The sequence below is a fragment of the Sorex fumeus genome, unplaced genomic scaffold (assembly GCF_029834395.1).
Source record: "Sorex fumeus unplaced genomic scaffold, SorFum_2.1 ptg000061l, whole genome shotgun sequence".
Lineage (NCBI taxonomy): Eukaryota > Metazoa > Chordata > Mammalia > Eulipotyphla > Soricidae > Sorex > Sorex fumeus.
Genome location: NW_026606118.1, coordinates 18,614,755 through 18,627,941, shown reverse-complemented (window position 1 = coordinate 18,627,941; position 13,187 = coordinate 18,614,755). Strand labels below are relative to the sequence as shown.

Here is a 13,187-nt window from a genome sequence, read left to right as displayed (position 1 = left end):
GCAAGGCAAATGTCCTACCCGCTGTACTATCACTCCAACCCCAGTGAGACTTGTTTGAACTGTTTTTGGCATATTGAATACACCACAGGGAGCTTTCCAGGCTCTGCCTTGCTGGTGGGATACTCTTGGTAGCTTGCCCGGCTCTCCGAGAGGGACGGAGGAATCAAACCTGGGTTGGCCGTGTGTGCAAGGTAAATGCCCTACCCGCTATGTTCCAGTCCATACCTAAGGGAATTCTTTCCTTTTTTAAAAAAGAACTGTGATTTACAAAGTTATTGATGGTTGAGTTTTACGTGTATAATACTTCATAATCAATCCCAATACCAGTAGCAACTTCCCTCCACCAGTGTTCTCACATATCCTCCCTACCTCGCCTCCCACCTTACCCCTGCCTGTCAATTTGACAGGCACATTACAGCATTTCAATGGTTGCAGCTAACATCTCATGTTTTCAGTTTTGTCGTGCATGTGTTTAGATATATGGCTATACCACTCACCCATATCATTAGTATAACTGAAGCCCTGATGCCTTTCACCCATTAGCTCCCATTCTCTCCCCTCCCCAACTCCTCTTGGATTTTTTCCTTCTCTTTCTCCTCACTAAACACTAGGATCTCCCTTTTACTACATTTCCTCATCCATTATTCTGTATACCACAGATCAGTGAGATCATCCTGTGTTTGTTTTTCTTCTTCTGACTCCATGCAACATGATATCTTCCAGTTTCAACCAGGTTGCAGCAAATTGGATGATCTCATCACTCCTGGCAGCTGTATAGTATTCTGCTGTGTATATATACCGCATCTTCATAATCTATTCATCTGTCATTGGACACTGAGGTTGATTCAATATTTTAGCGATCTTACTGAGTGCAGCAATGACTGGGATGCTGAGACTGCTATAGAATACTAAGGACAGAATGTAGAAGTGAAATAAAGCAGGGATTTAGGGAGGTAGAACATAATCTAAAGAATCATTGAAATTAAGAAAAAATTTCCCCCTTTTTTGGGGGATGTGTTAGGTGAAGAAATAACCTACATGTTTTCTCTGTTTGAATGTTTTCTCAATGTAACTGAGGCAGAAACATGTATGAATATTAAATATGATTTTAAACATGCTATTAAATATGATTTTATGACCAAAATAATTTATAAAGATGTACTGAATATACTAACAGGATTTGAACTTGGTTCAATATATTGACAGGAATGTTACTTTATCAACTTAATGAAGTTCACCTTTTCTCTTAAACACATAACAAAAAATTTTAAGAATAAAATAAAAATAATCAATACCTATGTTTTTGCCCAAGATGACATTTGATACAGGTTGAACCTAGAAGGATTTTAATCCATAGATTTCTTATTTGATAACAATGTGCTATAAAGGCCTATTAATCAATATTTTAATAGTAAATGCCTGTTGCTTTTATTGGATAATTAATATTTAATTTATTAAAATCATGGATAGCTTTAAAAAATTCAAAGTTGTAGTCTCTGTTTCATTCTCTTCATGTTAGTTTAATTTTTTCCCCATTTCAGTAACTTTTTAAGATTTTCTGTTCTATAGGCAGAAATGATACCATTTCTTATCACTTCAGTTGTTATTTTCATTATTATTCAGAGAATAGGTTGTTATAGCCCTATGTTAGCTCATAAATGTCTCCATAAATTATGCTTAGACACCTAGTGTTATAGAATTTACTGATTTACAGAAGAATAGCTCAACTTTATAATGTCTTAATAATTTAATTATAAAAGAAATGAAGATATTTCAACCTACTTTAATTTTATGCTTGATGATTTTTGTCAGATGCCTTTCTCTCATACTCTCTAGGTTTTAAGCAATATCATAACAGTGATAAAGCCTGTTATAAAATCTGTTACCACACGGCAATATATAACACATTTCCATATTGCAATCCTGTAGTGGTATGCCATATGCTTCACTAGAGATCCATAAAATAGAATCTCATTCCATAACAGAAACCTTCTGATCCAGTGGGACCTGTCTACTCTTTGCCTTTAAAAAAACTTTTGTCAATTCTCATTTATTACCATTCATCCTGAAAGCAAATCCCTTGCTTATATTACTCAAAGTACAGTTTTATTTCTACTTTCCCCAAGAGTCATTTTTTGATCTTATCTGTTTTCTTAACTTGAAATCTAGAATTATGGTTTTGTTCATTTCACATATATCATATACAATATATCACTGTTGTTATTTTTATGTATTTTATTATGCTTTTACAGCTATATTTTTAAGTCTGGGTAAGAGAATATATAAACCTGACTATAATCAAGTGCAATGTTGAGTGCAATGGTAAGTCCTGTATTCACCACTCTATGACCTTAGGAAAATTCTCTAGCCTCTTAGAGTTTTTATGTCTTTATCTGTAAAAGTGATGTTATAATTTTATAAAATGTTATGATGAATAAATGAAATACTTAAAGTCATAAAAAGTAAATACATAGAGTCGTGCATAGTAAATATTCATCAAATTGAAGGAAGAGTCAGTTGTCCAATATTTTCCTTTTTGGGTCACACCCGGCAATGCACAGGGGTTACTCCTGGATCTGAACTCAGGAATTACTCCTGGCGGTGCTCAGGGGACCATATGGGATGCTGGGAATCGAACCTGGGTTGGACGCATCCAAGGCAAATGGCCTACCTGCTGTGCTATAGCTCCAGCCCCAATATTTCTACTTTTTAAATATAAAAACTAGGGATATTTTGAAACTTGATTGATCTCAATAAATGTTTTGTAATTAACTGGGATATGCAGTTCCTTATCAGAACTAAGTATTTACAATTACAGTGCCTTTGTATTTTTAAATACCTGTATTATGAATGTTAGTTTTTTTTATGTATTTGTGACTTCTTCTAGACCTTATATGAAGTATTCACATAATCCACTCCTTTAATACCAGGAAAGGCAAGAGAAAGCTTGAGTAGCAAGTTAGAAGGAGAGGATAAAGCCGAGGATGGCTGTGTGTTGGGCATGTTATTTCCCATCTGGCATTGTTTGCTCATGACTTGGTAGACAGGCGAAGTGTACACATTTCCTAGTTTTCCTCTTCCCTCGTTTCTTTTCATCTGCAGAAGATTTGTTTGTATTCTAAGATACACAGTAAAGACTCTCTTAGTTTTTACTCCTTTACCTTTTCTGAAATATAATTGAGAAATTAAATTTGTATGTGTTTAAGATTTTACACAATGTGATGTTTTGATATCTGAATACATTGTGCAATGATTATCAGAATCTAATAAATTCATGCATTCATTACCTCACATTTAGCTTATTTTTGTGGTGAGATCATGTAAGGTATATTTTAACAGAAAATTTCAAATTTACAAAATTATTAACTGTATACTGATTTATATATCACTAATTAAATCCTATTTCGTACATTATATTCATAGAAATGAATCATTTTATAACTAAAATTGTTTTTATCCTTTGACCAACATCTTATTGACTTCACTCCCACCTTCTGGTTAGCATAGTTCTACTCTCTGATTCTGAGTTTGACATATTTAGATTGCATATATAAGTAAGGTCATACAATATTTGTCTTTCTATATCTAGCCACTTGACTTAGCATAAAAAATTTCAGGTTCATCCATGTTATTAAAAATGGTACAATTTATTTCCATTTGATGGCCAATATTCCTTGTATATCATCCATTTACCCACTGAGCCATACTTTCGTTGTTTTCATATCTTGGCTATTTGCATAACACCTCAATAAATGTGACTGTGCCGATAGTTCTCTGAGATACCTGCTTCATTTAAATGTATGTATGTATAGTAAGATTGCCGAATATTTATGGTAATTCTGCTTTAAAAATTTTGAAGACCTTTATGCTTTTCTCCATAGTGACTTCACCAATTTGCATTTTGTCCAGTGTTGTATAAGGATCCACTTTTCTCCATGCCAACAAGTAGTGCTTTATTTAGACAGTTTTTCTTAATTTATAGTCCATAGCACCCCTATTAAATTGTTATAATTGTGCCAGTCAGGTCAGTAATTCTATTGCAACTCAATGAAAGTAATGTGATTTTAAGCTTCTTTGCTGCTTCTTATTTTGTATGGTCTGGGTATTGTTATTTATAGTTATAATGAGTAAAATAAATTTTTTGAGCAAAATGAGCTCATATTTATGAAGACAATTATTGAAAATTTGATTGTCTTTTCTTTGGTTAATAATATTATGGAATTTCAGCATCGTGTTTTTATGAGTGCAACTGCTACCACTCCTACCACCAATTTCAGTGCCATCCCACCCTTGCAAAGACCTTCTGCTCACTACTTCTAACCACCCCCCATCCCCTCCTCTTTCCTTATGGTAGTTTCATTCTCAGATTAATTTTGTTGTTTCTTGCTCAGTCATTTTCTTAGTGATTCGTATCACACATTCGAATGATATCATGCAGAAATTATCTTCACTTTTACACTTCCTTCACTTAGCAGAATCATCTCAAATTTTACTCATTTTTTCTCAAAAGGCACAACTTAATCTTTTTAATGAGAGTAGTATTCCATTGAGTATATATACACATATACACACATGCATATATACTTTATATATATATGTACACACACCACAAGTGCTTTATTTTGTTATCTATTTATGGACATTTATGTTGATTCTATAGTTTGGCTATTGTAAATAATACCGCTATGGGCTGGAGAGGTAGCACAGCAGGTAGGGCATTTGTCTTGCACATGGCCGACCTAGCTGACCTGAGTTTGATTCCTCTGCCTTTGATTCCTCTGCCCCTCTTGGAGAGCCCAGCAAGCTACTGAGAGGATCTCGCCTGCACGGTAATACCTGGCAAGCTACCAGGACATATTCAATATGCCAAACACAGTAACAACAAGTATCACAATGTTACTGGACCCGCTTGAGCAAATCCATGAACTACAGGAGGACAGTGACAATGACAGCAATGAGCAGAGTAGTGAACATATCTCTTCGTATCTGTAGCACTGTAGCACTGTAGCACTGTCCTCCCATTGTTTATCAATTTGCTGGAGCAGGCACCAGTAATGTTTCCATTGTGAGACTTGTTGTTACTGTTTTTGGCATATTGAATTCGCCACGGGGAGCTTGCCAGGCTCTGTCATGCAGGCGGGATACTCTCGGTAGCTTGCAGGGCTCTTCAAAAGGGACAGAGGAATCGAACCCAGGTCAGCCTCATGCAAGGCAAGCACCCTACCCACTGTGCTATTGCTCTAGCACCTATCAAATCTGTATAAAAACAATTAAATTTGTTTTTATTGAATTATCATGAATTACAGAGTTAAAAAGTTACTGGTGGTTTAGTTTCAAGCATACAATGTACCAACACCAATTCTTTCACCAGTGTCCACTTCCCTCCAGTATCCCCATTTTCTCTCCCACCCTGCTCTTGCCTCTATTTTCTTTTCTTCATCCCCACCCCTCTTATTAGGCATTATGATTCGCCATACTGTTGCTGATAGGGCACCATAAATGCCACTTACCTCTTATCAGCACCTATTCCTGGTCCAGCGTGACCACATCCCTAAGTCATTGTCGTAGCCATCTCTTCCTCGATCTATCCGACCATTCCTATTGCCACCTCCCCATCCACCCATATCCAAAGCATAAAAATTTGGATAAGTCTGTTCCTTGATAATATTGTATGTCAAGAGTTCTAAAATTCTGTCAGTTTGGTATATGAAGTTACTATTCTTGCCATTCCTATATGGGTATAACCATTATGGAAATGTTTATGTTAGTTCAGATCTTTTAGGCACTATGAGAGTTTAAGCATCAGTGGGCAGTGTCTTAATGTGCAAGTTTGCAATTAATTTACTTACACAGGAATTTTATTAGATTCCAAAATTATGCACATTTGATGTCTTTTTTTGTGAGTGTAAAAAATAAATCAGCTCATAATCAACGCATCAGGTCATGTAGAACCATTCAGTTCTAACACAAACATGCTTCATGGCCAATGTTGAGCCATTTCACTTCTTGGTGACTCCATTTCTTTGTTTGTAAACTGAGGACTTTGGAGAGAACATGTCTGTCTGTAACATTAAAGAGGTTTCATTATTTAAATGCATGCATCATTGAGTCTTCATGTTTTTGATAGGTAAAGGTAAAGGCCCTCCCGTTGTTCATTGATTTGCTCGAGCGGGTCCAGTAACGTCTCCATCGGAGATTTTGTTGTTACTGTGTTTGGCATATTGAATACATCATGGGTGGCTTGCCAGGCTCTGCCGTGTGGGCGAGATAATCTCGGTAGCTTGCCGGCTCTCCGAGAGGGGCGGAGGAATCAAACTCGGGTCGGCCATGTTGGCTGCGTGCAAGGCAAACGCCCTACTGCTGTGCTATTGCTCCAGTCCATGTTTTTGATAAAGAAAGAAAATTGTTTCTCAGATTGAAATATGAAGGTTAGCATTTTAGCAGTAAAGTTATGCCTTTTTTAACATCACTTCTCGCAAACTGATGGTATCTTTGGCAGGGAAGTTTGGCTAGACATGTCTTTATACCTTGTAGATTCCTGAACTTTTATTTATTAGGGGAAAACAACATCTAGCTGCCTTTATTGTGCCCTCCTCTGCAGACAGAAGAGGCATTTACTTGCCAGTGGTAGTTTTCTCCCTTATAATCAACCACTGCCTCTTGTCTAAACTATATGTTTCCACAATCCCTGGAGTTGAAAATTTGGTGACTCACTAATGCTTCCATTTGAGTTTCAATGGACTACATTAATCCACTAAAGTTGACTAAATTAAAAGGCAAATTAATTTAATTTCATAAAATATTAAACTAGAGATACTTATTAAACATATATGGGAAAATATTCATAGATTTAGTGACAATGTCCAAGAAATTTTATAGTATTCAACATTTGAATCCTATATCTATTTTAGGGTAATATTATTTAAAATAAGATCACTTCACAATTAATGTTTTTATGGGTCATTTACATCAAAGTATTTTGAAAACTATTGCTAAATTTTATACCAAATATTTGAAGTTATGTCTATCAAGTGCTGATATATCTGTTTCTTACTAATTCTGTATGTCATGGATTTTTAAATTTTGGCAGTCTGATAGGTGAAAAATTAGCATCTTTAAAATTTTGCTCTCTTAAACTAGTGAGACTCAATAATTTTAATTTTTCTATTGCACACTTCTAATTTTTTGTTCAAATTGCTTATTTTATAATCTGCCCATTTCTCTTTTGAACTGTGAAAAGATACATGTTTTGCTGTATGTTTAATACCTGATCTATTCTAAGCATTAATGTTATGTTCTTAAATGTGTCATAAAAATCATTCTCATAATACATATATTCTAGAGAGAAATAAAAATATTTTCAGGTAGTATCTGAATTTACTGGGAAGTTCATTTAACTAGTTGGACATGAAAGGCGTTTCAGAAGAGGTTATATTTAACCTCAAAAATAATCAACAAAATGTCTGTAGAAGAGAATGTTTTTAGATAACAACAACAAAAAGCTAACATAGAGATATGAGTGAAGTTAGGGTAATCTAGCAAGAAAAAGAAGGCCAGAAAACTAGAGAAGATGGAGTAGAAATGGGCAGGTGTGGGACTGGACAAGTAGGAAGGTTCAGCCCATTTACAATGTGGTATTATGAGGGAAAGAGTTGTGGTATTATTCTGTTTCAGAATACAATATTATATTTCCAATATAATAATCTCCTGCCCCCGCGCCTGGCTGTCCTCGCCGGGGCCCCTTGGAGGGGAGCAGGTTGAGCTTTCCTCCCCGCCTCGACCAGGGCTCCGGCAGCCGAAGACCTCCAGGACCAGCCACCACCATGCTGAGACCACTCTCCCCGCACACATGAAGGTACTGGCAGAGGGACAAAGCCATGCGGGTTCCGGGGCCGAGATCTTCAAGCCTACTCGGATCGGGGCCGAGCATCCTCCACCCAGGTCCTCCAAATTCCAGTAGGCAGGGGTCACACCCACCAACTGGCCCCCTGGCGCCGTGTAATCCCATCAGCAGCCAAGACTCAGAGACTATAAAAACCAGCTCCCGGAACCGGACATCTTATTATGACATCTCATTATCTCATTCCTACGTTGGACAAACTGGCAGGCTACTGAATGTAGCCTGCCCACAAGGCAGAGTCTGGCAAACTCCCCGTGGCGTACCCAATATGCCAAATACCAGTAATAATGATGGGTCTCATTCTCCTAAAGAGCCTTGAATATAATCTCAGGGCTAGGATGAAGGAGACGTTACTGGGGCCTGCTCGAGTCAATCGACGAATAACAGGATGATTTGTATGATTTGTGATTCCAATATTGAGTAGTGGTGGGGGCTTTCTACTGTAGTATCTCTCCAGTAACAAAAACTCTACTTTAGAGATGTCAGAGCTGAAATGTCTGGAAATGGAAGTGTCAGGTGGGAGATTATACTGATCTTTTGTTCTAAGGGCAGAACAGTTTCCAAAACTCTATCTGAAATTCAACATGATATTCAAATGGTATTTGAATGTGACTGGATAGGAAACTTAGAAGTCAGAATATAAAGAATAGAGAGTTTCTGAGGACCAAATTCTGGCATGACATTTTTTTTCTCTTAAAATTTATTAGAATAGAAGTTGTATGTGCCAAACAAGAGTTTATAGGTATTCAGCATAGATCACATCCCTTAATTATTTTGCTAATCATAAAACACACACTCACATGTTTAGAGGGTACATAATGCAAAATGTGGACACAAATCATTTACAGCACCCCAATGTTTTGCAAAATATAATGCTACTGTTCAGATCTTCTAGCAAGTGCAAATAATGGTTAGTAGGAATTACATGTCTAATGAGTTTAGAAACGTTTGGAGACTATAAAGGTAGGAGAAATATACACCCATGTTTTCTTATTGGCATGACATTTTCCCCCTCTTTTTTAAAAAAAAATCAAATCACCAGAGATCCATACAAAGTTGTTCATGATTGGGTTTCTAAAGCGTAGATTTCTCACCTCTAATGTCCCCAGTTTTCCTCCCACCACCCTCTCTGCTAATCTTTCTCTATGATAGGCACTTTTCTTCTCTCTCTCTCTCTCTCTCTCTCTCTCTCTCTCTCTCTCTCTCTCTCTCCTCTTTTGGGCATGATGGTTAGCAGTACAGGTACTGAAAGATTATAATGTATTATCTTTTTACCTGCTTTCAGCACTCAGTTCTCTTTCAGAGGGATCATTTCCAACTATCATTGTCCTACTAGTTCCTTCTCTATCCTAACTGCCAAACTGCCCCGCCCCTGCCCCCTTCCCTGCCCCTCCCCAACATATTTGTGGCAAGCTCCTAGTGGGCCAGTCCTCCTGACCCTAGTTTCTACCGTCCTTGGTAATAGTCTTATACTAGGTTTTTTTTTTCCTTCATATCCCACAAATGAGTTTGGCAAGACATTTAGGGTGAACAGGAAAGGACAATCTAGCAGTAAAAAATAATCTGTGAGTGATGAGGAAGCCCAGAGAGGGTTGTGTCACAGACACCAAGAGAATAAAATGTTTCTAGGAGAGTGTGGCTAGTGTTGAATGCAGTTGAGTGATTGATGAAGACAAAGACAGATCATGGGATATAGCAACAGAGAAATGAGTGGTGACCTTGACAAGAGAATAGTTTGATAAGAGAAGACTGTGAAGTGTTGGAAAAGAATGGTAAGGGAAAGAATGAAAAATGGTGAGGCAAACACACTGACCTTAGAAGCTATTATTGCTGTAATTGTAAATAAGAGAGGAATTAAAATGGGAAACAGAGTCCCAGGATTTTTTTTTCTCTTTTTTTAAAACAAACATCATAGAAAGAGAAAAGTTGATTTTATAAGAGAAATGGATATTTTTGGAGGAAAATCATTGAATTAACGTATTAAAGTGGAAGAATTTAATGTTAATTAGAAGGAATTGACTTCATTTTAAGGCAGAAACTTGAAACAAGGGGTTCTAGAAAATATTAGTGATAATGAAAATGATATCAGATATTACAATGTATGTGATTGAATTAGCTTTTTTAAAAAAATATAGTTTCTGTCTTCTGATCAATATATGAAGTGAAAAATCTTAGCTAGAGATAGGAATCAATGGTGGGATGAGTATTTTGGAGATATGAAGAGATAAGAATGAGTATAAGTCAGCACCAGGAGGAGTACTCCATAGTTTAGAGGCCAGCCGGGCATTCTAGGGGAAAGGGCAGCTCAGATAGAGAAGGGAGCACCAAATAAAGGGTGTTTGGAGGATCCTCCCAGGAGGGGAGATGCATGTTGAAAGTAGACTATGGACTGAACATGTTTGCCACTCAAAGCCTCTTTTGCAGACCACAACACCCAAACGGAGAGAGAGAACACAAGGGATTGCCCTGCCACAGAGGCAGGGTGGGATGGGGGGGATGGGGGTCGGGGGAATATTAACCATGGTGGTGGAAAATGGGCACTGGTGGAGGGATGGGTATTTGATCATTGTATAATCGAAACCCAAGCACAAAAAATTGTAAATCTACAACTGTACCTCATGGTGTTTCACTAATAATAAAAAAAAAAAGAATGAGTATAAGTAATCATGTTAACACAGGGAGATTATTTACACGGGAGTAAAGTAAGTAAAGTAAAGGCCCTCCCGTTGATCATCGATTTGCTCGAGCGGGCCCAGTAACGTCTCCATTGGAGACTTTGTTGTTACTGTGTCTGGCATATCGAATACTCTCGGTAGCTTGCCAGGCTCTCCGAGAGGGGCGGAGGAATCGAACTCGGGTCGGCCATGTTGGCTGCGTACAAGGCAGACGCCCTACCCACTGTGCTATCGCTCCAGCTACACGGGAGATGTAGTATAATTTACTCACAACACTGGATGCTCCTTTATTGAGCAAGAATGTTCAATAACTTTTTATTTTTTATTTTTTGCTTTTTGAGTCACACCTGACGATGCACAGGGGTTACTCCTGGCTCATGCACTCAGGAATTACTCCTGGTCATGCGTGGGGGAGCATATGGGATGCTGGGAATCAACCTTGGGTCGGCTGTGTACAAGGCAAACACCTTACCCTCTGTGCTATCACTCTAGCCCAAGTATGCTCAATAACTTTAAACAGAACAAGCCAGTGAGGTTGTGATTTTTATTTTTCATCCATGTTTAGGTGCTCAGATATAGCTTCAGAGTAGTGAATGATCTGGTTTAACTAGCATTATCTTTTGTAAAAATCAGTAATATCAACAGCACAAAAACATGAATCAGGACTAGGGATTTGGCTCAGTCAGTGATAAATGCATAGCTTGCATAGATGAGATCTGGTTCAACCCTTGGCACCGTTAAAAGCAAAAAACGAACGAACAAACAAAAAATAAAAGAAAGAAAACACAAAAAGTCCCCACAAGACATCTAATGAATTTGTAAGGGGATAATTATGAGGATGAGTTCTGGGATCTAAGCTGGGTTCATAGAAAAATGAGAAGGAAAATGGCAAAATGTGAGGTGGATAGATGTGAAGTTTTTAACGCTGTTGAAGAAATCTTGGGATACAGATGTAGAATATATTAGCTTATAGAATAAGAATTAGAAGGGAATAAATCAGGACTGTGGATATAGATCAAGGGACAGAGCATATACCTTGCAGGGATAAGGGCCAGGTTCATATCTGGCACCAAATGGCCACCTAAGCACAGCTGAATGCTCTTGATTCAGAGAGCACTGCTTGTGGTCCTCACACCAAAAAAGAAGAGAAAAGTCAAAGTAAACAGACTGAAATGTTGGGTAATCTCTTGAGAGATACGGGAAACAAGATAACAGATCAAAACTGTCACTAGGAAGTATGTGGACTCATATGAATTCTTTAATTATATTTTATTCTATTAATGATACTAAAATAAATTCAAAATATATGGGTCAGTGCTCGCATAATCCACTTTGTCCAAGGATGCTATTTTTCTACTAAACACTGTAGTTGATTTTTGTCTGCTTCTGGCTGACTTGGTGAAGAGGTTCCATAAGCTTTGCTTCCTCTTCATGGGAATGTTGCCAGGCTATGGGGTCCCTCGGTGTTTGCCTCTGATTCTGTCTGACTGCCAGCTAAAGCTAGTTCACCAATACACAGGCCTCTTCTCTGTGCTCGTTGAACACCAGTGTGCCATCTCTCCCACACTATTAAAATTTGGGACAGTGACTATTAATCATGCTAGTAAAATAGGGCATCTCATTTCTCAAAACTCGTTTCCCTGTGGACATTATAGCTCAGTAACTTTCTGACTGTTTTCACAGAGTTGAACGTTTGATTACATTTGATTATTCTCTTGAATCCATTCAGATCTTCTTTCAGTTCCAGTTATTACAAATGATCTGACAAGATCGTCCTTTGCCACCCTCTGTGGCAGTCCGTATTCCAGCATGGGATGCGTGACTGCCCCTATGTGGTCCTGAACATCTACTGTTTGTTTCTTGTCCAGGGAATTATGGAGAGAGTGGAATGGATGCTTTCAAAGAGCTGGCTGCCCAGGAAGGTCTCTGCATCGCCCATTCAGACAAAATCTACAGCAATGCCGGGGAGAAGAGCTTTGACAGACTCTTGCGCAAGCTCCGAGAGCGGCTGCCCAAGGCTAGGGTGGTGGTGTGCTTCTGTGAGGGCATGACTGTCCGTGGCCTCCTCAGTGCCATGAGGCGCCTCGGGGTGGTGGGAGAGTTCTCACTCATCGGAAGGTAAGAGTCAACCTCTCTGTCCCTCTCTACCCACCTTCTTTCTCTCTCTCTCTCTCTCTCTCTCTCTCTCTCTCTCTCACACACACACACACACACACACACACACACACACACGTGCACTCGCACACATACCATGCACGTTGAACAAATACGTGCTCTCCCAGAAACTCTCATCTAGACTCCCCGGTGGATGAGATGTGCCCCAAGAGCTATTTGTGCTGGGGATCTCGAGAGTCGCACTTACCACTATCCTGAGAGCAAGGCAAGAGTAGAGAGGTTGATGACAAGATGATGCTATTAGGAAAAGGTGGTAAGTAGTTGATAGAATATGTGTTGCTCTGAAGAATGATCCTTTTCATTGTGTACCTTTCCTCTTTCACTGTCCCAATTCCTCAAGAAGAAAAAGAATAAGCAGATCTAAAAGCCAGGGAAGTATTTATGTCCTCACACTTCCAAAGCGCAGAAATCTAAATGAGGTATTGGTGGAAGGGTAG

The 13,187-nt window shown here is 38.4% G+C and overlaps 1 protein-coding gene across 2 annotated transcripts in view; it reads left to right on the top strand.

The window, feature by feature from the left end:
* The window catches only part of GRM1 (glutamate metabotropic receptor 1), a 493,073-nt gene that overhangs the window by 121,964 nt on the left and 357,922 nt on the right, over nt 1-13,187 (top strand). For both annotated transcript variants that reach the window (XM_056126175.1, XM_056126176.1), the window contains exon 2: nt 12,444-12,693. In XM_056126175.1, coding sequence (XP_055982150.1) covers nt 12,444-12,693 — 250 coding nt within the window. The remainder of the gene's footprint in view (nt 1-12,443; nt 12,694-13,187) is intronic.